This window comes from Heloderma suspectum, chromosome 3 (assembly GCF_057233095.1).
Source record: "Heloderma suspectum isolate Gila_16-S chromosome 3, 16-S_ref, whole genome shotgun sequence".
NCBI classification, from domain to species: Eukaryota; Metazoa; Chordata; class Lepidosauria; order Squamata; family Helodermatidae; genus Heloderma; species Heloderma suspectum.
The window spans coordinates 227,247,025-227,272,845 of record NC_139460.1 but is presented as its reverse complement, the minus strand read 5'-3'; the positions used below and the strand labels follow the sequence as shown (position 1 = coordinate 227,272,845).

The 25,821-nt window shown below is 42.5% G+C and overlaps 1 protein-coding gene across 2 annotated transcripts in view; it reads left to right on the top strand.

The window, feature by feature from the left end:
• The first annotated feature begins 5,769 nt into the window (after positions 1 to 5,769).
• BLNK (B cell linker) overlaps positions 5,770 to 25,821 on the top strand; it is a 161,682-nt gene continuing 141,630 nt past the window's right edge. The window contains exons 1-2 of one of the 2 annotated variants that reach the window (XM_084845919.1): positions 5,770 to 5,884; positions 17,572 to 17,634. In XM_084845919.1, the coding sequence (XP_084702045.1) occupies positions 17,578 to 17,634 (57 nt within the window). In that variant the 5' untranslated portion in view covers positions 5,770 to 5,884; positions 17,572 to 17,577. Of the gene's footprint in view, positions 5,885 to 7,247; positions 7,382 to 17,571; positions 17,635 to 25,821 lie in introns of those variants that run through there. The other variant, XM_084845917.1, reaches the window with a different exon arrangement.

Sequence of the window (25,821 nt, the reverse complement as noted above, 5' to 3'; positions counted from 1 at the left end):
ATCCCCGATATTATTATCCTTCCTATACAGATCTTATGTATATTCTTGCTAGCTTTTCTTGATCTCTTCTGCTTCTGTTAGGTCCTTGCCATCTTTGTTTTTCATCATACCCATTTTTGCCTGGAATTTACCTCCGATGTTTCTAATTTTCTGGAAGAGGTCTCTTGTCCTTCCTATTCTATTATCTTCTTCCACTTCCATGCATTGCTTGTTTAAAAATAATTCCTTATCTCTTCTGGCTAACCTCTGGAATTTTGCATTTAATTGGGCATATCTCCCCCTTTCACTGTTGCCTTTTGCTTTCCTTCTTTCTTGGGCTACTTCCAGTGTCTCAGCAGACAGCCATCTTGCCTTCTTGGTTTTCTTTTTCTTTGGGATGTTTTTTGTTGCCACCTCCTGAACAATGTTTGTTTGTTTATTTATTTGTTTGTTTATTTATTTCATTTCTATACTGCCCAATAGCCGAAGCCCTCTGGGCGGTTTACAAAAATTAAAACCAAACAGCACACAATAAAACAATTTAAAATATATAGAACATTAAAACCACAATATAACAATACAACCACAATAAAACATAGCAGCAGTGGAGGAATTTAAAATACAGATTTAAAACAGCCAAGCTAAAAGTCTAGAAAGGTAAAATGCTAAAATGCCTGGGAAAATAAAAAGATCTTCACCTGGCACCGAAAGGAATACAATGTAGGTGGCAGGAGAACTTCACTAGGGAGCCCATTCCACAGGCGGGGTGCCACAGCAGAAAAAGCCCTCCTCCTAGTAGCCACCCGCCTCACTTCCTTTTGCAGGGGCTCACGGAGGAGGGCTGCTGAAGATGATCTTACAGTCTGGGCAGGCACATTGGGAGGAGGTGATCTTTCAGATAACTTGGCCCCAAGTTATGGGCTTTAAATGTTAATACCAGCACTTTGAATCAGGCCCAGAAATGGACTGGTAGCCAGTGCAGCTGAAAAAGTACTGGCGTAATATGAGCTCGCAGGCCAGTCCCTGTTAACAATCTTGCTGCCCTATTTTGGACCAGCTGAAGTTTCCGGGTCATTTTCAAAGGCAGCCGCACATATAACGCATTGAAGTAATTCAGACAAGAAGTTCTCAGAACATGGATAACTGTAGCTAGGCTATCTCTGTCCAGATAAGGGCGTAGTTGGTATAGCAGCCTAAGCTGATAAGAAGTGCTCCATGCCACTGAGTTCACCTGTGCCTCAAGTGACAGTTCTGGATCCAAGAGCACCCCCAAACTACGAACGTGATCCTTTAGGGGGAGTGCAACCCCCCCCCCCAGAACAGGTTGAATATCACCTAGCCGGGCAGATGAACCACCCACTAACAGTACCTCTGTCTTGTCTGGATTGAGTTTCAGTTTATTGGCTCTCATCCAGTCCATTACCATGCCCAGGCACTGATTCAGAAGAGCCGCTGCCTCACCTGGGTTTGATGAGAAAGAGAGGTAGAGCTGGGTGTCATCCGCATATTGATGGCACCTCAGCCCACACCTCCGGATAACCTCCCCCAGATGTTTCATGTAGATGTTAAACAGCATAGGGGATAAAATAGAGCCCTGTGGAACCCCATGGCACAATTGCCATGGCACACAGCAATAATCCCTCAGCACCACCTTCTGGAATCGGCCATCCAAGTAGGAGCGGAACCACTGTAGTGCAGTGCCTCCAACTCCCAACCCAGACAACCTATCCAGAAGGATACCATGGACGATGGTATCGAAAGCCGCTGAGAGGTCCAGGAGAATCAACAGGGTCACACTCCCCCTGTCCCTCTCCCGGCATGTTGCGAACTTCTGTCCATAGTTCTTCCGGGACCCTCTCTACTAAATCTAGTCCCTTAAACCTTTCCTCACCTCCACTGCATATTCATTAGGAATGTTAGTGAGCTCACATCTAATTGATCTATGGGTCTTCCCTATTCTCTTTAGTCTGGTTCTAAATTGTGCAATAAGAAGTTCGTGATCTGAACTACAGTCAGCTCCAGAGCTTGTTTTTACTGACTGTTTAGATGTCTGCCACCTTTGGCTACAAAGGATGTCGTCAATCTGATTTCGGTGTCGACCATCTGGTGAAGCCCATGTGTCATCTTTTAGGTTGTTGGAAGAGAGTGTTTGTTATGCACAGTGACTTGTCTTGACAAAATTCTATAAGCCTATGTCCCGCTTCATTTTGTTCTCCCAGACCATGCTTGCCTGTAATTCCAGGTGTCGTTTGACTACCCACCTTAGCATTCCAGTCTCCTGTAATGAAAATAACATCTCTTTTTGGCTTATTATCCAATAGATGCCGCAGATCCTCATAGAACTGATCTACTTCTGCTTCTTCAGCATCTGTGGCTGGGGCGTATATTTGGATCACTGTGATGTTAAATGGCTTATCCTGGAATCAAATTGAGATCATTCTATCATTTTTTGGATTGTATCCAAGCACTGCTTTAGCCACTTTATTATTAATTATGAAGGCTACTCCATTTCTTCTATGGTCCTCTTGTCCACAGTAGTAGATCTGGTGGTCATCTGATGTAAAGTGGCCCATTCCAGTCCATTTCAGTTCACTGATACCCAAAATGTCTTTATTTAATCTTGACATCTCCCCAATAACCACATCCAATTTGCCCTGGCTCATAGATTTTACATTCCAGGTTCCTATGGTGTGTTGATCTTTAGAACATCGGATTCGTCGTTCACCACCAGCACCGTCAGCTGCTAGCCGTCCTTTCAGCTTTGCGCTAGCTACATCATCACATCTGCGGCTAGTTGAACTTATCCTCTGTTCCTCCCCAGTAGCATTTTGACCATCTTCCGACCTGGGAGTCCCATCCTCCGATGGTATACCAATATATCTCTGGTTATACTGATCCATTTAGTTTTGACGGCAAGAATACTGGGGTGGGTTGCTGTTACCTTCCCCAGGGATCGTATTTAGTCTGACCTCTCTGCCATGACCTTCCCATCTTGGGTGTCCCTTCACAGTTTAGTTCAAGACGTAGGGATGTCGGAGAATTTCTCCACGAATCTCCGGGAGGCTGAATGCCAATGCATTCAGCCCCCCGAAATTGGTGGAGAAACGGTCCGCCCCCCGCCCCCCCCTGGAATGGGACTTACCTTTGTCGAATGTCCCTGGCGCTGGCGGCTCCCGGCGGTGGGGCGGCGGTGGAGGCAGCCGCGGCCGGTCTTCCGACCGGCTGCCGCTGCCGCCATTTCCAAGGTGAAAAACAACAACAACAACAAACGTGATAGGCTACGTAAAGATTTACATAGCCTATCACAGCTAGATTTTCAAAAAACACCATGATAGGCTATGTAAATCTTTACGTAGCCTATCATGGCTGACTTTGGGGGGGAGGGAAGCGTGTACGCAAATGGCGGCGCCCATGGGTGCCGCCATTTGTGTTCCTTATTTGGGCATGTGTAGTCTACGTAAACATTTACGTAGACTACGGCGAAAATAAGGGCAACGCAAATAGACTACACGTGCCCAAATAAGGAACGCAAATGGCGGCGCCCATGGGCGCTGCCATTTGCGTACGCGCTTCCCCCCCCCCCCAAGTCAGCCATGATAGGCTACGTAAAGATTTACGTAGCCTATCACGGCTGACTGCAGGGACTCAAATGGCGGTGGCTACGGCCGCCGCCATTTGCGTCCCGGGAGGAGACAAGGTTCGGGGCCGGAGGGACGGGGCGCCTCCCCCCCGGCCAGAATTTCGGCTGGAGGGATGGGGCGCCTCCCGCCCAGCCAGAATTTCAGGGGGAGGAATGGAGCTCCTCTCCCCCACCGTGAAGCAAGCTGCGGGATCAGGTAAGGGACTTTCGTCCATCCCTATCAAGGCGTCATTGAGGTGCTCAAGCTCCAGCACCACGACAAGGTAACGATCTCCTTTGAGCGGGGTACCCGCATCAAACTCTAAACTATGCCCCTTTTTCAAAAGTGACAGGTGCCTTTGGAGACCGGAAGCCCCTCCCTAGCTGGAAGTCTCACCTCCGGAAGTCCTGCCCTGGAAGGAGCGATCAGCTGGCCAGGTCATATGACTTTTGGGGTCACCTGACAGGGGTCATGTGACCCCTCTACGAACTCATCATGCCACCATGGACCAATTAGATGAGCTTTTAGAGCACTAACAGGTACGGATGCGGAAATGGCCCAAAGGGCCATTTCCAAACCCTCCCTGGATTGGCTCAGAGGGGTCATGTGACACCTCTACGAACTCATCATGCCACCATGGACCAATAGAAAGAGGTTTCATAGCCCTAAAAGGTACGGGTGCAGAAATGGCCCATAGAGCCATTTCCAAACCCTCCCTGAATTGTCCCAGCAGGACCCACGTGGCCCTGTAAAGTCAGGCCACACCCCACTGACCAATAGGGACAGTTTTACCCCCAGAAAAAAACTTTTCCTAGCAACCAATCAAAAGCAGGGGCAGTCAGATTTGACTGAGGCAGCCTATTTTTTTTCTTGTCCAGACATGTTTCCTGCATAGAGAACATGGTGATGCCAGGCACCCTTGAATACTGAACCCCAGAAAGGCTGTAAGCCAAGTAATGTCTACATACTTTTAAAAAGAACTAGAAAGGGAGAGCCTACTATTGCTCCTGTGAATGTAAGTGCAAAAAGATGCAGCTGTGGCAGCATGTCAGGAGCGCCCTAGCAGCCTCTTTCAGTAGACTCCAATAGCCAACTCAAGACACAGACGAAAGGATTCTTTTCAAGGCTTTAATCCTTTTACAACTTAATGACTCTTTCAGATGCTAATCACCAGCGACTAAGCAAGGAACAGCAGAGTAGCCTATGCTCCAAGTAGGCAGTTGATCCCCGTTTGAAGGAGAGTCACTTGAAGACCCTAAACATATGGGCTAGGGAGAGATCCTCCCTCTTTCCCTTGGGTCCACAAGACGCAGCCATTGCTTGCGTGCCAAACAGGTGCTACGCCTCCTTTCCGCACCCTCCATCGCTCGTCGCTCCCTGTGTCTGCGTCGAGCATCTAGCAAGCCCTGTTCCTGCACTTTCTCACTGCTAGGATCACTATCTATCTCAGGAATGCCGGCAGGAGGAATCTCTGTCAGCTGCTGTGCCTGTGAGGGATGAGCTGGCTCCTCTCCCATGGATTGCTGATCCTCCTCAGAATCAGAACTGCTCTGGGGTTCTATCGGCTCAGTTTCCACCCTGACACAGAGAACATACCCACAGACATTTTTACAGAAGTCCTGGAAAATTTGAGGAGTTCCTCAAGTTCCTCTTTAAACACTGCATATGCAAACCTCTATATATTTGTTCTGCTATTAGAGTGGTTAATAAAATACATCTATGTTTGATACAGAAAAATAAACTCAGTGCCTTGATAGTTGCTGCTTGTGTAATGGTGGTATTGATTTTGAAGGCTGCTGCATATTTCGTATGTTAAATGATAATACCCATGGGACCAAGTTGCTCCAATTTAGCAAGTAAGTTAACAGTAAAATTTCCAATTAACTGCTGCTTTAATGGATACAGCGTGACATTGCTTTAACGACTTCAGTAGTCAATCCATGTAAACAAGAGTTAGGAATTTGCTTCCTGTAAATGGGAAAAGAGTTTAAAATAGTTGGTTTTCAATAACAGACTAGCAGTGGTCACTCTGAATACAGAGACTACGAAGTAGGAATGAAGGATGAAGAACAGACTTTACAGTAATTACACTCAACTTCAGTCCTTAAAAATATATCAGCACAGAAAAAAATAAATGAACAGGAAGCAGGATGTGGAATAGAATATCCTCATTCTCCAGTCTTTTACATTCGTTGTGTCACAGTGACTCAGGACTACCATGCAAAACAAGCTGGCTATTGACAAAATGATTGCTAACTTCATTGCTGCAGCTTTATTTCGAAAGGGTAAGGCTCTGTTGGATCATATTTTTAATGTGATGTACTTATTACTGATTGTTCTTTAAGGGAGAGGATTTAGGCAGTTTCTGTAGCTGTAAAATATGTAAGACTATGGTGGGGTATGGCATTGGTTCAAAAATGTACTCCCTATCCTTGTCTCTTTCTCTCCTTCAGTTGTTTCTATTTTCAATCGTAAGCTCCTTAGTAACAACAACTGCAGAGCTGTATGATCACCAGTGCAATCTCAATGCCTGCATGTGCATTTGCTCTGGGGGCAGACATGTGGGTGCCAAGTTATTCTGTTGCCACAGGTGCAAGGGCTTTTGGGATCATGAAGAGTTCTACACAGCAGGTTTGGTTAGTGGGGAGCTAAGAACCTATGGTCTAGGAGTCCAGTTTCTTCCTTGCAAGCCTCAAAGGTGTGTGTGTGTGTGTGTGCATGCAAAGGGAAATTAGCCTCAAAGGACACAATTCCTCTAAGGCCAAATCTGCCCCTTCACTTCAACTATGATGCTTTCTCAGAGGCCCCCAATTATGAGTGTGTGCATGAGTGTGTGTACAATGAATGTCTTTTAAAGTTTAGAATGGTTGTTTGTCAGTCAGTTGGTTTCCTTACAGCATTTCTATACCGCCTTTTCACACAAATGTTCTCAAAGTAGCTTTCATAACAAAATGGTTTAAAATATAATAACAATAGTAACAATAATAATATAAATAAAATAATAGCAGCAGCAGCAGCAAAAAAAAAAATCCAGTTATTTCCCAAATGTCTGGCAGAATAAAAATGTTTTCACTCATCTCTGAAATTAAATCAAAGAGAAACCTAAATGGGCTTCTCAAGGTACAGTGTTTCAAAGCTTCAGAGCCACAACTGAAGAGGCCCTGCTCCTAGTAGAAGCCAATCTCAGATCCCTAAAAGATGGCACATGGAGCAGAGCCGTGGCAGGTGGCAAACTCTGCATGCGAACACTGAGACTCCCCGATGAATTTTGTGAATTCCAAAAACAGATGTCTCTTTTCCCACTTTTCAGGCACATATCCATGCATGTTAGCAATCAGAAATAGGGGACTGTCCACATTTTCTTGCTGTTGATGGTGGACATGTATCTGATCTTTGATTTGAGCTTAATGGAAAGATTGCTTTGCCCTCTTGGCATGGTAGCCTGACAAAAGTAAGGAACTTCATCTCAACCTATGAACAGAACAACTATCATTGAATTTCATTCAGAGTTATTACACTGAAATACTAACAGCTTCAAAAGGCACTCAAAGGATGTGTATCTTTAAGCAATGATGACCACAAGGGGGAAAAATGTTGCAAAGGGAACTTCCTCTAATGACTTCCAGAATTCAGTCAGTGATGTTTAGTAAAGCAAACGTTTTTAGCATTACCAGAAGCAGATCAGTTCAGACTTGCTGAGGCTCAGCATGGCCACAAAACTACCGTTTCGAGAAGAATGCGAGAACTGGACTGCCATACAAGTTGCAGATCTCCTGAGACAGGTACTGCACTGATATAAGATTACAGTCAATTGACTGTCCAGAGTTCAACAGTAAATTGTTTATTTAACCTTACCCACTTCTGGTTTAATTCCAGGAAGTAATGGGAGACAGGCTCTTGGCTACAATCAGATGATCAAACTGCTCCATGAGCATGAAGCACCAGTACCATGAATATTTTATTAATCAACTGTGTTGTAGTGTTGGATGTTTTCACAGTGTGCGTTGTAGTCAGAAGGCCTGGGACCATCAGGAATAAGAACAGTTCAACAGATGTAGAGTTTAATGTTCAAGTTCCTTCCTTCCATATCCATGAGCTATTCTTTCTTGGCATTCCAGTCTAGTGTACGTCCTGGGATGGACTACCTCAGCGGAAGGCAACCTGGTACTCTCCAGATGTTTTTAACTACATCTCCCACAATCCGTGACCCTTGGGAATTGGTCAGCTGGAGCTTATGCGAGTTGTAGTCCAAAACATCTGGAGGGCACCAGGGTGCCTTCCCTGGACTAGCCTGTGATTAACATGGAGAATTCTGAGATACTGGCTTGGCTCACGTATCACAAACATCCCTGTGTGCTAATTTGTTCCTGGGAGCAAATGGTTGCCCACAGACGAAAGTGGGATTTGCATGGGCAGAATGTATGAAAATTCAACTGACATATTTCAGTCTTAATCTATAAGCATCAAGATGCTAACATTTCCATTAACAGTTCATTTGTCTAGCACTTGTACTTCTCAATATGTACTTTAATTAAATTCATGTCTAAAACAGCTTGTTACTACACAAACCCAGTCAAATATGCTTTACAAAGTGTACATTTTTTCAAGCCCCTTCTAAGCATCATTGTTTGTTTGTTTGTTTGTTTGTTTGTTTTAAAATATATATATCCCACTTTTCTTTGTAAAATAAACTCAGTGGCTCCCCCCCCCCATCATAAAATACATAACTCACAATAAAACAGTTCACGTTACACTAAAAACAGTTCAAATTACTAAAATCAATTTAATATATTAAAACCAAGAGCAGGTTAAAACATTTCAGGATAAGAACAAGGAGATGGTCCTTTAACCCACACTAAAAGTCTGGCAAAATAACAAGATTGTAGCAGTTTGCCTGAAGTTTAAAAGAGAGAGAGAGTCAACTAAACCTCTCCAGGGAGGTCCCTCAACAAATAGAAATCTGCTTCCATTTTGCAATAATCCTGAACATGTAAAAGTAGTTTAAAACCCTTACGTTGTATATTTTATTGTCCGTGGCTGAACTTTTTTTCAATATATATGTCATATACAGACTGCTATACTTCAAGAAGACCCTTTGAAATCCATGGGACTTAAGTTAGTCATGACTAACTCAAGTTCCACTGATTCTAATAGATCTACTCTAAGTATGACTAATTCTGGATACAGTCCATAGTATCCTATTTATTTGTATCAAATACACATTTAAGGTTCCTTCCTAGATGCTCTGTCATTTTACATGTTTTTCTGCTAAATATGCTTTTTTCACAGATGCTAAACTTCCACTGCTTGCTTTGCTAAGAATATCACGACTAATATTTTGATTTTAATGTTATATAACTTTATAGCATATGAGTGTTATGAATTCAATTACATTTCTGTTTTGATGTGCCTTTTGCAACAGACATTTATCGGTATTGCTTTCACAATTGCCCCTTACAAAGCTGCTTTATGTAGAAAACAAAAATCTACTTTAAAAACCTGTTTAAGCCTCAGCCTCTATTACTTGTTCATTATAACCACACATGTAATAATATGTAGGAAAAATAAATAGCCTTTCAGGTGGGGGCAGGTAATTCGCTGGTGCTTCTTGTTTAAGTCTTATTTGGCCTGAGTTCACAGACTCCCAAAGAAGAACAACTTTTTAAAATTAAAATTTAACCTGGATAACATGTTTAAGCACTGTACAGACTAAGTTTAAGAAGGTGAAATAGAGAAGTTATGATGCTCAACAAGAGAGATGGATGAATCAGTCTATATCCAGTCAGTGTCAGTTTTAAATATATTCAATCATAAATACATTCTGTTCAATTTCCTCATCAGTCTGTGATTTTAAAAAACAACAACAGCACAACTTGCATTTATTTTCATATGCGGTTTCCCCTGATATACACATTTTTCTACGTAACTTTCCTTGATATTTTTGTACACAGTATACCTTAATATATGCTTTTTTGTATGCATTTCCCTCAATATATCCATTTTTGTACATTCAGCTGATAACTGCATTGAAAAATTTGGAGAAGTGCGCAGTACGAAGGATAACTGTGTTCAAATCTGCATATCAGTCCAAGAAGTGCAAATCTTCATCATCGCTTATTGTACGGTCACAGACCCTTAAAATCACAAAAATAAATCATAATCATTAAAACATAGAAATATAAACTTCAAATCATTACACAAGAGAAAGAAGAATGCAAGCATAGTCATTAAAACGTACACATATTAAAATATATAAACATATTTAAAACAAAATGTGATGCAAAAGTTAAAACATGGCATATAAAATGGGAGTTGCAATTAAGATAAAGAAATCCTCTTATGAGACCTTTGGACAGAAAAGAGGAACTTAGCCACAAGCTCTGTCGTTGATTGGTTAATACCAGCCAAAACAAATTCCCAGTACCATTCCAATGCCCTTCCAGGTTGTTTCCTCATAATAGGGCAGAGTAGTCTGTTACGTTCCTCCCTATGGAGGCTTTTTAACGTTTTTTAAAGAAAACGTGACCTAAAGTTTCAACTACTTCAACTCCACAAGGACACAAACAATCCTCATATGTGGCACCCTGATAGCCCTTCCAATATAGCAAAAGGGAAACAGTTCAATCTTGCCCTAGAGAAGGCATGGTGGTACCTAGGGATGGTCACATTATCCAAATATTTAGGGAATTTAAAAGTTAAGCCCAGATATATTGGGCAGCAAAATCTACAGGCCTTTGATATTGAATATTGAAAATCAATATCAATATCCTTGATCCATTGTTCTAAAATATGTTTTACAGCAGAATAATATCTTGTGTGGAGGAAATCTATAGAAAGACCTAGTTTAATCATAAAGCCATAAATTAGTAAACGCATCTTTTTTGTAAGAGATAGAGGTAACCTAAAGATAGTTCAGCATAAAGAACCTTTAGCCAATAATGAAAGGTAAGGGACCAAGCCCTGAATTCTGTAGATGCAAGGCCAGCCTCCAGCTGTAAACCAGCAGTTTTTATTTTATTTATTTATTTATTTATTTCTATACTGCCCAATAGCCGAAGCTCTCTGTTGAGTTGACACACAGTTGAGTTGACACACATCCTGGCATTCCAAAAAGTGAGTGCAGGAAGTTTGAAAGAACACTTTCCACAGTTGAGTTAAATCCTTGGATCCATAATGGTACACCATACAACAATTGGGACAGAATTGTGGCTTTAATACTTATAAGGCAGTGGGAATAAATTGTGCCCCCTGAAGGGCAATTAGGTTGGTTCACTTAAAAAGTGTGGAATAAACATAATTCTCCCCCATCTTTCATCAGCACTAATTAGATTTCAGACTATATACAATAGCTGCCCATGACACTCAGCTGTACCTCCCTGCAGTTTAAATCATAGTTAATGCAAGAGCTGGGACTGGACAATATTGTATTTCCCCAGGTACAAAACAAAGTTCTTCTCTCCCTATTTGTCTTTTCTGTCACTCAAATAAGGTCATTTGCTATCAGTCCTCTGACCCTGAGCGCGACACTGGTTGTCTGCTGAAGTGGCAGGGGCCACACATATGTGCATACACACATATGCACATATATGTATGTGCGCGCAGACACGCACACACACTCACACACACCACTCACTCAAATCCAACTCCTGCCTAAGAGAATTTCAGAGGCCTGGCACCTGCTTTGATGAGATAAAACCAATAGTCCTCCTAGAAACCTTAGTTCTCACACCAGCCAGCCATCAGGAATCCTGACTCCTCACCCTTCTCTCTCCTCTAATCCACTCTCCTGCTGAGGAATCCTGACATCCCACATTCTGTTACCTAGAACGTTTTCAGGGAAAAAAAAGGGGGGGACTGTCTAGGAACAAGCTCCATGGTTCTTGCCATATAAGCCCTGTTCCTAGAACTTCCTAGGAAGCAGGCAAGAGCCTTTGAGCACTGCTTCCTAGGATGCTGTAGGAACAAGGCTTCTATGGCAGGAACCATAGAGCCCATTCCTAGAGTGTTTGTCCTTTTTCTGGTGGGGGGGTTCCTTCTGGGTGGGTGCCAGATAGGGTTTGCATGGTTGCCTACAGACTGCACACTTTGCATCCCTGGTATGGGAGAAGCAGTCAGGAAATATCACTGCAATGTAACTAAAAGTCCAGGGACAGGAAGAAACGAAATGACCTTTGACACATTCACACCTGAATTAGAAAGTCAAAATGATGTGCACACAAACACTCATACAAATGCAGCACAAAAGGTGGTTCAGATCTCATTTTTAATAGCCTACAGAGATGGAGACATAGACATAGCATCTCCTCTGGCATCTTCTGCCTGAAGCAACTTGCTTCGTGTTGCTTCATGATAAGACTAGCCCAGTTCCAGGTGAATATAAATGTCTGGTGGCTTCATAGGCAAAAATCTTGCCAACGGTGAGATTCCTTCCAATAATACAATTTCTACGGAGTCTTGCATCAGTGTCATATCTGCATATGCTTATGTTTTTAATGAAATCTTGGTCCTTGATCAAAAGATACGTACAACAATAAGCTGTCTAGATAAACAGTGATAAAATATAGGAGTCGTAATCTACATAGCTACATATTGCTATAAATATGAACTGAGCAATTGCTGAATATTTTAGATGTGTTATTCATCGCCACCCACCATTACAAGATGATATGGAAAACGGTATATTGCGCGCTCATCATTTTCTCCAGGGGCATACAGTACATCATACAGTATAAGAGTTTTGTGAGCCTGTGCAGTCTTACCATTTTTTCTACATTTTGGAAGGGTTTTTGACCTCGTGGGAAAAAATATCTCAATTCAAATGGTGGGACCTCCTCTCTTCAAAAGAATAAAGATCATAGCAGATGCTGTTTCTAAAACTCATGCTCCTTCTAAAACTCTTTTCCTTCTACATTCTTGTCCCTCAACTAAGTTCGGGCAGGAGGGGGGTATTAATATAACAGAATGAGCCATTTTAACTCAACTGTTAATTTGACTGCTTTGACTTTTAAGATCCTCAATAATCTCAACTTGTTCACAAACATCTTAAATTGCCATCTGCTTCTTTAGAACTCTGGGAAGCACTAAGTTCTGTCCACAAGTTCAGACCTTCAGAAGGTTCACATTTCTTTATTAATTATTTCACACCACAGCTGCAACCCACTGATCAGAGCCACAAGACAACTTCCATTCACTTCAGTGAGGCACAACCTGGTCCATTCAAGAGCCATGGGAATGACTGGAGACTGTATATCAACTATGCTTGCTATATGTATTTAGTGACCCATTTCGCACAATCTCTGTGGTTTAAACAAGCCACGGTTGCTTGTTTAAGCTGCAGCACATCCAGCACGTGCCGGGCACCATTCCCCTAATTATGCGCTCGAGTGTGGCTTGTTGTGTTGTCCAAACCTAGGCAGCATGTCTTCCTAACAACCTATGGACTGTTGTTAGGTTATTGTTTAAGCCATGGTGATCATGTGAACTGGGCCTGTGCCTGGTTTGTTTCCTTCCTTCATTATTCTTAAAATGAATACTTCAGAGTACATTCTTTCTCCTGGAATGTGTGGTCATTCCCACGTACTACATATGACTTTCCAGAAAACACATAATGGGCTGAAATTCTGTATCATCCTTGCCATCACCTAGTATATATTTTGCATTTGTGCAAATCACATAAAGTACTTTACAGAGCAATCCTAATGGAAAGAAAAATACCTATGCCAGCTCAAGGCTGGCATAGGTTTGGGGTCTGATCCAGGGGCATGCCAGATGAACAAGGAGGCTTTGGATCCAGCACATCCACAGCTGTCCCCGGAATACCCGATTTCTGCTTACAGTAGATCTATGCCTCCAGACCTTTTTACAGACATGCCAGGGGCCTTTGGGATGGACTTGCTGCCCTCCCAGGAGAAGGGCACTGCCCTCCCATCCTCAGCTCCGCTTCAGCCAGCCTCCAGCAGGCAGCTAAGATTGCTCTTCCTGTAATCCTTACAAAAACCATATACGGTTAGTCAGTATTATACACATACAGGGAGAGGGCCAAGGCAGAGAGAGAGTGTCTTTCCTAATGCATACCCGCCAACATTTCACAGTGGAGATATAGGTACAGATGTATATGTGTGTAGACCCCTATGCCCAGACCAGGGATGTGAAAACCAGCAAAACTCAAGCTCACCAAAGTTCTCCAACTTCCATCTCAAAGCTCTTTCCTACTTGAATCTGTATCAGATTGCGAGCTTTGTGGGGGTTTTCACATGAAAACCCATGCATATTTTTCCAAATATACATATCAAATGCACATTTTTAAAATGTGTGCATTCTTCTTCCATTGATTAAAGCATATTTGTGTGCATTTTTCAAAAGTATGCATTTTTTTCATACACATTTTTCAAATGTGTGCATGCTGTCAAACATATTTTTGGGGGTCCAGGAATCAATTGCAAGCTCAGAAATGTACAGACTTACATTGTGTCCGAGTCCATGTTCAGTCTGGAAGGTGTGTGAACTGAGTAATTCTGATCAAAAACAAACTGAAAATAATTTTGCATACATCCCTAGCTCAGACCAAGCGTCACTAACTAGGCACCTCACTCCTCACACATTGATGAAGGTGGTTTTTTTCTGCGCTATTCTGCATTCTTGTTCTCTGCAATAGATTGTACTGCACCGGCTTCCATTATTAGAAAACTGACCACAATTGTGTCAAATTCATGCTTTTAAGTATATGTAATCTCGCAATAGATCTGATTGTGCTTATTACAGAATAGCAGCAACTCTAAGACATTTAGCAACATTAACTATCCGCCTAAGTAGTTATGGGGTGGTGGTGGAAGGAAAGTGAGAACACTCTTGTGCAACTATGCACGCACAAATACATTTTTCAAAAGCCATCTCCAGAACTGAGACATTTATTTAATTCAACTTTGTACAAGCAGTCCTGTGTTCGTTTCCCTTTATTTCTTTCCCCTTCCTTTATAATTCATTATATGTATCAATTACAAAAAATTGTTAACATTTATGATACTGATAGATTTATCTCTGATCTTGCTTTTCTCTAATTTTCTGAATGTCTGCATCACCGACATTTCATTACTGCTAACTTCCTCTTTAAATCATGCAAAACATCTTATCCATACATGTCATGCTAGGAAGGCAAAAAACAAGACAACGCAATGCTTACAGAAATAGTAGTATGAGGAAAAGCCCTGAAGGAAATTCCAAATCTCCCTATACCCATTTGAAGAATGAAAGTGTGGAGAACTTTCTATTAAAAATTCTCTTGCAAATGTCTCCTTCCTTAATCCTCCATGGCTAGGTTATGGTGGCCAGTTTACAAAATGGGTCACACCTGTGGCATAGGCAGCAGCCACCATTGGCATACCTGGATGAGACAGGAGAGCTTGAACACCTTGTTTTTGAACACAGTCAGGCAGGCTTCTATTCCTGTCTCAGGTCCCAGCACTGCACTATTGTGTATTGCTGGCCCTAGACCAGTGCAGAATGCAGCCGCTCAGCTGTTGTCGGCAGCTGCCCCTTTTCAGTGTGCAGCTCTTTTGCTGAGGGAACTGCACTGGCTGCCTATTCGTTACTGGGCCAGGTTTAGGACGCAATCCTATGGGGATAGGCGGCTGCCTCCGAACTTGGAGGTGACCACGTATATAACACAGGGCAGGAGAAGCACGGAGGGGATCATCTCCTCCGCACTTCAGCCGCCCTGCATTTGCAGAGCGGAGGAAGCAGCTGCCGGATGACACGTGGGATGTGTCGTACCAGCATTTCCACCTTCCCCACCCTGGAACGCCACCCCGAAATGCCCTGTTTTCGCCGATCCATGCTCCTCTTCCGATTGCAGAGCACGGGGCTTTTCCGCACTGCCTGTGAGGCAGCACGGACGTGGAGGGCGGTCGGTTCCCGGAAACCGACCTATCCTATGGCCGTCTAGCCGCTGACTAACGGCAATAGGATTGCTCCCTCCAGGTATTAGTACTCATGTACAAAGCCCTAAACAACTTGGGACAGTGCCTCCTTCTTTGCCCAGTCACTAAGATCATCAGAGGGCATGTTCCTGGTGGTTCGACATGGACCTATGGCCCGGCTGGAGTCCACCAGGAAAAGAGCCTTCAGTGTGGGGGCCCCCTTCCTGTGGAATTCCCTATCTTTGGAGATCAGGCAGGCACCAATGTTGTGTTCCTTCCGACGCCTCCTGAAGACACTGTTATTTCAAGAGGCCTTCCTTGCATAACCAGCCATTGTTTATTACATTTGACCTCATTGGAATTTGTGTTTTTTTTATGTTTTAACTGTTTTATCCTGGTGTTTTATTCTTTTACCTTTGTTGCTCACCACTCTGAAATCTTCTCATGTGGAGCAGTATATAAATATTGTAAATAAATAAATAGACCAGAGTCAAAGTCTCCTCAAGGCATAGAGGGGCCACATATATACAGTAGTGCATTACAGTGTCATTGTCTCATTCTTTAGATATGAATTATGGCCCGCAGGTCAAAAAGGTTGGCCACTGCTGGGCTAGGTAATAACCTCATGTCCAACCCAACATTCCGGTTCACTTATGGCCCAACTGGGTCGGTTAAAAATGCTGCGGGGCAAGATAGTAAGCATCAGACTCTTGCTTCTCACCACCACCACACCATTACAGATCTTTTGGGGGAATAAAGGCCTATAGTAAGGGTGGGGAAACTCAGGCTGGTAGGCCAAATCTCTCCCACTGGAATTCCCTAAATGGCCATGCCCCTTTCCCTCCTCCCCATTCTAAATGGTTGAATTGTGTCTCCTAAGGCTTATCTAGTGGTGCTAAGAGCTTTAAGTGACAATATGCTGTTATTTGGGGCACATCCCTTTTGCCTTCAGTCCTGCCCACCACCGGAAAATGGTCCCCGACAGCTTCTCTGAAATGGAATCTGGCCCTTGGGATGAATTAGGCTCAACAATCCTGACCTTTGTGCATTAATCCCTCACACAATCTGTCTGTCCTTTATTTATGGGATATATTCCATAAGCAGGGCGCGTTCACAGAAGCATTATGCATGTAGTCCCTAATTCAAGCAGTAGGTTCTACATACTGGGGGCGGGAGGCACGCACTCCTATGCCCTGCCTTTTATATAATCTATATGCCAGGGCGCCATGTGAACTGTCTTCCGGGACCTTTTCAGTGGTGGCCCCCAAATTGTGGAATTCCCTCCCCACTGAAGTATGTACTGCTTCAATAGTGCCAGTTTTTATACAGTTTCTAAAACCCATTTATTCCAGGTTGCTTCCTGGTAACTAGTTTTACAATTAAATTAATGAGCCATTTTGCAGATTAGGCATTCCTGTTTGGTTAAGAATGCGATTAGTATTTTTTAAACAGGCCCATATTTTGCTGGATTGTTTTACTGAATTTGTATTTTATGTTTTTAATTATAGTTGTGTGCCACCTTGTAAGGACTACATCCTAAAAGGTGGCCTATAAATAAGCTGTCCCTAAGCCTTATTTTCCCACTGAATAACAGCAGAACTTTCTGGAGCCTCATTTGAAATGTTTGTTTGGTTTTTTAAGGGAGTATTCATTTATTTATTTGGAATACTGATACCTTGTTTTTCAATCAAATGATTCTCAAGGTGGCTTACAAGTAATAGGTAATGGCTTACAAGCAATAGGTAATGATACAAAAAAGCCCTCCTCTCTCTCTCTCTCTTTCTCTCTCTCATGTGCACACACACACACACACACACACAACTCAGCAGCCCTTAGTCCTCTGACCAGATCATGCTTTCCTTCAATTCTGCAGACCTAGGACTTACTTCCTAGTAGAAATGTGTAGGGTTGTAACTGTATAGAGATTCCTAAAACAACCAACTGTTGGAAATTCATCAAGGCGGTATATTAGCCTGAGAAAGCCATCCATCTAAATGTTTAAATAACGTACACATTACCAAATCTAGTGTCATTTTCTCCTCTTTCTCCCTTTTCAGTCTGGGATGCCTGACTGCGCAAGGATAGTGGAAAAATTAGGCATAGATGGAGATCGTTTTTTGGTAAGTAATCGGAATAAATTCTTCTTAGAAAATGTAACTGAAGGACTGCCTTCCTTTTAGTGAAAGTATACAATGTATATGTACAACAGTAATGAACATATGCACACACTGCAGAACATTGGTGGATATAGCACTAGCGTCCAGACTCAGACGGTGAAGGCACCAGCGTGACAAAAGCAACATATTTATGTGAAATGAATATAAGTAGAAGCGTCTACTACCGTGGTTTTCAAATGTATGTGTCCTCTTATCTGTCTGTCTGTGTGTATTTGCTTTACTTCAAATTTATAAAACAAGTAATAAGGCTTTGGTTTCAACTACAGTTTCTTTTTCAACTATAGGCCACCACAGTTGCTAACATCCTTTTCCTGGGCAAGGAGCTTGAGCATGTGGCCACCAGCCAACACCAAACACTCTGAAATGAAATGGATTTTCTAGATCCATTTTAGTCAAGTTTAACAGGCCTAGTTTCGAAGCTTAAACTGCCTTGGTCACACTGTGCGATGGCTTCTGCAGAACATCGGGCTCTGCCGGAATGTTTTTTTGGGGGGTGGAAATATATACAATGGTGGAATTCTAGCTCAATATTTTCCCAGGCATTTAAGTCCTTTAGGGCACAATCCAATGGCCACTAGACAGAGGCTAGACAGCCATAGGAATTTTTGGTTTTTGGGAACTGACCTTGGAGCCAGAGCTCCGAGGTCATTTCCCAGAAAACCACCTCCCTGCCCCTTCCCCTGCTTCCTCGGAGGCGGCACAGTTCTTCCCTACTCCGCGCTCGGAAGAGCAGTGCAGAAAGGGGGGAAAGGGGGCGCTCCCAAGGGTGGGGAGGGACGGGGATGTCAGAAGTGCCGGTACAATGGGTCCTATACGCCGTCTGGCCTCCCCGCTACCCCCGCTCTGAGGCGCCCTAGCTAGATAGCCAAAATCAGCCGTCTAGCCACAAATGCAGGGGCCGGAGTGTGGCAGAGAAGATCCCCTCCGTGCTCCAGCCACCCTGCATTGGATAGTCGGTCACCTCTGAGTTCAGAGGCAGCTGACCATCCCCATAGGACTGCACCCTTAGCTCTGTTGTTTTAAAACTGTTACCGTATTTTAAATCTCTACGCTGCTGCTATGTTTTATTTTGGTTTGTACTTTTATACTGTAGTTTTAAACTTTACATTTTATATTGTATTTTATGATTAATTTTGTGGTTTTAATTGTTGTGAACCACCCAGAGAGATTCGGCTATTGAGCAGTATAGAAATGTAATAAATAATTGAATATAAAATGAGTAGATCCCACAGATGATGTGAGGCCACCATGCGCTACCTATCTACCATAACTTAGACTAGTACAACGAGCCACAAACACAAAACAAGAACTCAAAATATGTACAGAGACAATAAGTAAAACACATGGACACATCCACACATCAACTTACAAAACATCCATGTATGTAACATATCATCAAAGAATGAATTAATAGTTGTAAAATGGGTCAGTTTTTCTAGCCTGTGTTAGAACTAATTTACCCATTTTACAAATGGTTTACACTAGATTCAATCTGAGGGCAGTGAGTGCATCTTCGATGACAGAGAACTGAGTCAAAACATATAGAGAGCAGTAGATTAGTCAAGAAAAGTGAACCAAGGAACCACCAGCTACAGTTTAACTTCACACACATGCATTTGGTCAAGGAATTAAGCATGTAATTCCATGCCCATCTGTTGGACACATATGAAAGGGCTTACTCCAGTATTTTTCCCAAACACAGAATGTGCTTCTTCAAGAGCTATGATTGGCCCCACTCTCTAGGCTTTTGGAAAGGGTAGAAAGCCACTTTTTTCAGTTTAGCCTTTTAAAATGGGTAGTTTAATGTTTTTACCATTTTTAATGTTCTTGTTTTTATTGTTTTACAGTCTTATTGTTTTAAATTGTTGTACGCTCCTTTGATGGCTTTTTAGCAAATAAGTTGGTATATAAATGCTAATAACAAGTAAATAATAAATAAGTTTTAGGGTGGCCACTTATGCACCGCCAAAAGAGAAGCAATGCGGCACTAAAAAGAGGACACCCAAGTGCATAAATTTTGCACGTGCTAATTTACTTATATAAATGCAAATGTTTAAATAGTGATTATAGTAGAAATAGAAATACAGTTTCATAGTGGGGAAGACTGTGACCAGACAACCTGTGTACCTGCCTTTTCAGTCTGCTGTCCATGTACGAACTGTTGATGGGCAATTTCAGGGCCACTGCTGCTCTCCCTTCCAATGGTTCTGCATCTTTAAACTGGACTTGGAAAGCCCTTCAAGCCGAGGATGTCTTCAAAGAGCGGACGGTCCTCTTTCAGCCCTTCAATTAGAGGCGTGTCCTCTGTAAAGAGGACACATGGCCACCCTCTATTTGTACAGGCTTCTATCCTCTGCCCTCTTCAAGGGCTTGGCCTGGGAAGCATTAGTCTAGATTGGACTAGAGGCTTGCTTCTCTTTTGTAACAGGGGTTGTTTGGTCAACATGCAAGTTACAACATGGAAGGGATGAACATACAACACATATGTGAGCTGATAGAGTAATACAAACATTCAACATAGGACACACATGGTCTCTGTCAAATGCTCTTTACATGTACAGTACAATGAGAACACACACACACATACATACACACACACACACACACACTCATATATATATATATATATATATATATATATATATGTAAAATGAAGGAGGAATGTGTTTGAAATAGTGGTTAATGTGTGAAGCTATAATTGGGGCAGGAAATCACAAGATTACAGAAAGACAGGAGAAACAGAGATAAGGATCAAACAGGGCCCAGCCAAATGAATAGGTATGAACACAAAACTTGAATGGGAAGGAGGAGGCAAACATAAGGGCTTGCAAAAGCAACAAAGAGTCCTGTGGCCAATACATTTATTATGGGTAGGGATATTAACGAAATTTGCAGCAGATTCAAATGAATTCAGATTTCTATGAAATCAAGCTGCGGATTCGGCAGCAGACTGGCTTTTTCTGAGTCACACAGATTCCGCAGACTTGCAGACTGTTTTTGCGCTATTTTCCATTAGCACTAATGTGCATTAGCACAAGCTCACATTGATGCTAATGTTCACTTAACTAATGTGCATTTGCACAAGTACACGTTAGCACAAGTATAACGAAATCCTGGTTAAAAAAATCCAGTTCTGTCAGTAAATGGATAACAGAACGAAAGACAACTGACAATCCGAGAAACACAAGATAGAACAGTTTTAACAAACTCCGTACATCCCTAATCATCACTAATGTTTTTGTCAACAGAGCTTAGGCCATAATAAATTTTGTTAGTCTTTATCGTTCTACGAGATAGAGCCTTAGTTGTTTTTGCTGTAACAGACTAACTTTTGCTGGAACCCCTCTGGAAATTGTTACTTACTAAGGGTTTGCATTGTACCCACTGGAGGAAGGAAAGTGGGGAGGACACCATTGTTGTGCGCTACAGACGTATTTACTAAGTTCTTTTCTTTCCTTCCTCTTTAAAATAGTTTTGGTTGGCTCTTCACCTATTACATATTTCTCTGATTGTACAGTTATAATTAAATAGTGCAAATAAAATAAACATCTAAGCATTTTTTTTTGTTTCACGCATGCTAGTACTCATTGCTGACACGTGGTAACAGTTTTAGAGCTATTGGCTTTCTCCACCCCACTGTGCAAATGATCAGGACTGGTCCTATGATAAAATAGCACTATGGGCAAAGAGTGCCTTTGGTGCCCCCCACCCCCCATAGTCAGTTTTGCAGGGCCACCCAGAGAATTTATGGGGCCTGGCATCCATCAAGAACGACATTGCTCAAAACCTTGATCTCCAGCCACTGTGCTACAGTTTGCACAAGCCAAATCTTGAAAAGCCACATTCTGAGCAGTGGCAGTGCACTATGCAACACAGCAGGGCTATCGCAGGTTTTACTTATAATATATATATATATATATATTTGCTTTGTAGCAGTTCCTATCTTTTGGTAAGCATTCTTTATTTTATAATAGCCATTATTTTTATCTTTACAAATAATAAAGAAAAGCTATACATTTTTTAAAAAGTATCCAGCTGACCTCTTTCAGCTTACCGCTTTATTTTATTATTATTTATATAGTGCTTATAGTGCTTTACAGTATTTGAAGCACTGAGTGCTCGGTAATGTTGCCTCAAGGTAACGCTGTGTGATTTTTACCCAGTGCAAATGACAGCATAGTGGAAATTGAAGAAGAAACATACTTTAAAGCTAATTGAAGGAAGATCAGTTTTACAGTTAGTACCGAAACAACCTGTAGAACCTTGAAAGAAAGGTTACAGACACTTGCTTTCTAGCTCACTGCAGACAGTACATTTAAAAAAACACAGCCACTGAGCTTGGCGTCCTCCTCAGCTCAGCTCGGTGCCCTGCTCAGCTTGGCACCCCGGGCAACCGCACAGCTCAGCCACCCCTAAGGCCGGCCCTACAAATGGTCATTATAAATAGGGTGCCTTGTATTTCCATTTTATCATGTGACTTGTTGTTTATATGTGCCAAATCAATTACTGAACTTTTATTGGCCCGAACTCGAACAAAACTGGAACAATTTCAATTGCAGCTGGATCTGAATCGTATCTAAACCAAAAATATGTATTGCTTTGACTGCCTGGGCGGTATCCAGTACTGCCACTGCACTCCACTGCACACGCTCCACTTGCACAACAGGAACTAGCACTTCCTGCAGTGATCCCAGAAATGAGAAGAGACACATGTTTCCAGAACAGGAGAGATCAGCGGAGTTCCCGTCTGAATAGCTTCCAATTGCACCTGCAGTGGGCCCCACTAGCACACAGGCAGCATTAGTTATTTCACATAGTACCTAACCTCTACTCAGAAAGAATGGAGAGTTAAACTCAGGTGACCAAGGCCATCTCATGTTCAGATAAATGTGGTACAGCCCAGTTTATTAACTTTCTCTCATGGGGACTGGTACACATACCCCAAGTCCAATATCAGGTTTTCTCCCTGAAATGGCAAAAACCAGCCTAGTTCAAAGCTTCCAGTTAAAATTATCTTCCTTGTACTGGTGGAGTTCTCACATGTAATGCATGGGCTCTGTCACTGAACTGTGGCTGTGGCCATGTATTAGGGCTTTATGTTCTGCATATCTCCATGACCTGTTGCTCCATCACTCTGGTCCTACCACTTTCCCTGCCATCTATGCCTTCCTTCCTCCTTTCCTGTGTGTAGTCCCTTTCCTTCCATAAATATTCAATAGACTTAAATTCCAAATACTGCAGTCAAATCAATTATGCAAAGTAAATGTTTGCACATGTGTGTATTTTGCTTTAATTATAGTCATGAGTGCAGAATATCCACCAGGTTTAAAAAATAATAATAAACTAGATTTAGAGACAGTCCTGATTTGGAAGGCATTTTCCAAATTGGGGGATAGCTGAACCACTCAAAGGTTTTAAATGCCAAGTAAGGAAGGTACAAATGGTTATTTTTTCTCAGAGCACATACATCTTTGAAATGTTGCACTAAACATTCATTACTGAGAGTAGAGAGCTTGGTAACAACACAAACATATAAACTATTGCTAAGGGGTGGTTTTGTTTTAGATTGTATGTCAAACATTGCATGTTAATTGAAAATGAGTCGCTGCTATTCAACAGTATGGAGTACTAAAACCTGGCAATAAAAGCCATGCAATCATCCAATGTGCCATAAAGCAGATCAAAGCATCTTCAGTTAATTGGGCCAGGATTTAAAAAAATTACAAAATTTAGTAATAAAACTGGCACTCACATTCATCTAGAATGTTTCCTTTAACATTTCTCATTCTTTTTGGTCTTAAAAAATATATAACGTAACTGCTTTTGTAGTACTTTTCCATCACATTGGCAAACTAGTGTCTTTGGATTGCTTGCTGATTGGTAACCAAAAGGATAACATTCATATTGTAATGGCTTTTGCTATCACAATTCTATGAATTCATATTAGGGCAACCCAAAATCCGTATTAGAGAAATACCTTTATTAGGAACCAATTACCTAGGGAGGTGGTGGGCTCTCCCACACTGGAGGCATTCAAGACGAGGCTGGACAGCCACCTGTCAGGGATGCTCTGACATGGATTCCTGCATTGAGCAGGGGGTTGGACTCGATGGTCTTGTAGGCCCCTTCTAACCCTACTGTTCTATGATTCTATTATTCTAGGTCATGTTGTATCCATACAGGGAATGACTGTAAGACTCAGCAGGCCTCAAACACAACTGTCTTTCATTTATCACACACAGAACAGAAGAACTTAGCAGAAGCCCCACCCACTGCTGCTACTCCCAACTCTACAGGAGCTGCCAAGGTTCAAAACAATAACTAAGCCATAGTATACCACCACCACCACCACCCCGGATATATAACAGGTCAACTCAAAGATCACAAAAAAGTGCCAACTTTCAAGTTCTCCAAATATCTTCATCAGAGATGTTACAAAAGGGGAGGGGGGGAGAGGCTCACTTGATGTTGAACAGGACTATCTCTGTAACTCACTTCTTAGTCTGACTTGACAAAGGAGTGATCAAAACCCAAGATATCCAGGTGATGCATCTCCATGGGAACTAATCGCTAGACATCTTCCTTAAGCCTTTTGAATGGGACAAAAGCAGGAGTACAAAGAGAGAGAGAGAGAGAGAGAGAGAATGCGAATGATGTGATCTAATTGTCTCTGTGTGAAAAGAAACAATAGAAACTGCAGTTTGAGTAAGGGAGCTAGACAAACTAAGAGTTCCACAGATAGAATTGAGTTTGGCCTCTGAAAGCTAATAGCATTGAGGGTGCTTGCTGTCTCTGTCTGGAGATCTGATGTGCAGCAATGGATTTGGCCATTTGTTGGAGTGTTTAAGGTGCCTTCACATACACTCAGCCTGATTAAAAAAAACCTACAACCCAAATACTAAAATATTACAAAACACCATAAACCTCCTTTTTAATGTCTGAATTTAATGTCTGGTTGCTCTCATGCTCTGCCTTCCCTTACTAAAGTGCCAAGAAGAGTACAGTGGTCCTGGACTTATAATCAATAAGGGTTACACCCGGTTCAGGTGTTATGCATGAATACGGCACAGGAACACACATAAGAGACACAGGGCCTCATGTGCTGGCCCCGCCCAACTTCCCCTTGATAAACTGGGGGGTCTGCTTGTATTGGCTTGAATACTTGTTGTGAAGGATTGTTGGGCTCACCCCAACAACCCTGCAAGGTAGGACAGGCCCAACCCAGCCACAAGTTCTCCCAAACTGACCCAGTAGCTTCCCTCCCAGGCCAATAGGCAGTGTATTTAGCACTGACGTTATGCAGGACACCCCACACCAACTGGAAGTTGTATAAATGTTTATTAAGGAAAAGAACAAAGAGGGAAGAGAAGGGGAGAGATGGTAGGTTGTACAGAAAATTACAAGCAAGATTACAATACCCCAAAGCCAAAAACGCCAAACCCCTTGCACACACTCCTAAGAGCAAAACAATAAAGCTAGCTAGTCTGTCCTATACATACCAAAGTATGGGCCTCTCAGGATAGCCACCAACCTGCAACACACCCTAGTACTGTCAGGGCAAAAGAAGAGACACCCGCCCCCTCTCCCCCCCCCCATTCATTGCCCAGCCCTAGAACTCAGTGCAGATTTGAAGCACCCAATCATAGCTCAGGTCCAGGACATCCCACTCCACCCTTCAAGGAGGCTGGATCTTCCCACCAGACATGGCTGTTATCACTTTACCAATTAACAGGAACAGAGTGTGGCGTGGCCTTGAGCTGCCAGGCTGAGAAATGGCCAAATAACAAGCTTCAAGGTGGCTACTTTGAACATGACAACCTGATCAGCCATCATGGCCACTAATAACCCTCATTCTTGACACTTGTATTGACCAGGATATTCCATTCTATCCCCCACCAAACAGTCTATCAGATGACTGAGCATGATCAGTGGGCATGGAATACTGATAGATTGTTCAGTGTAGGGAGTGGAATGGAGTTTCCTGGAGGAAGCCATGACTGGCTGGACCTCCAGCCTCTCCATTTTGAACCAAAATTAGAGGATGCTGTAGGTCAGTATTCCCAAACTAGTGTCCTCTGAATGTTTTGGGCTTCTTCTCCCACCAGCCTTAGCCAGTACATTCAATGGTCA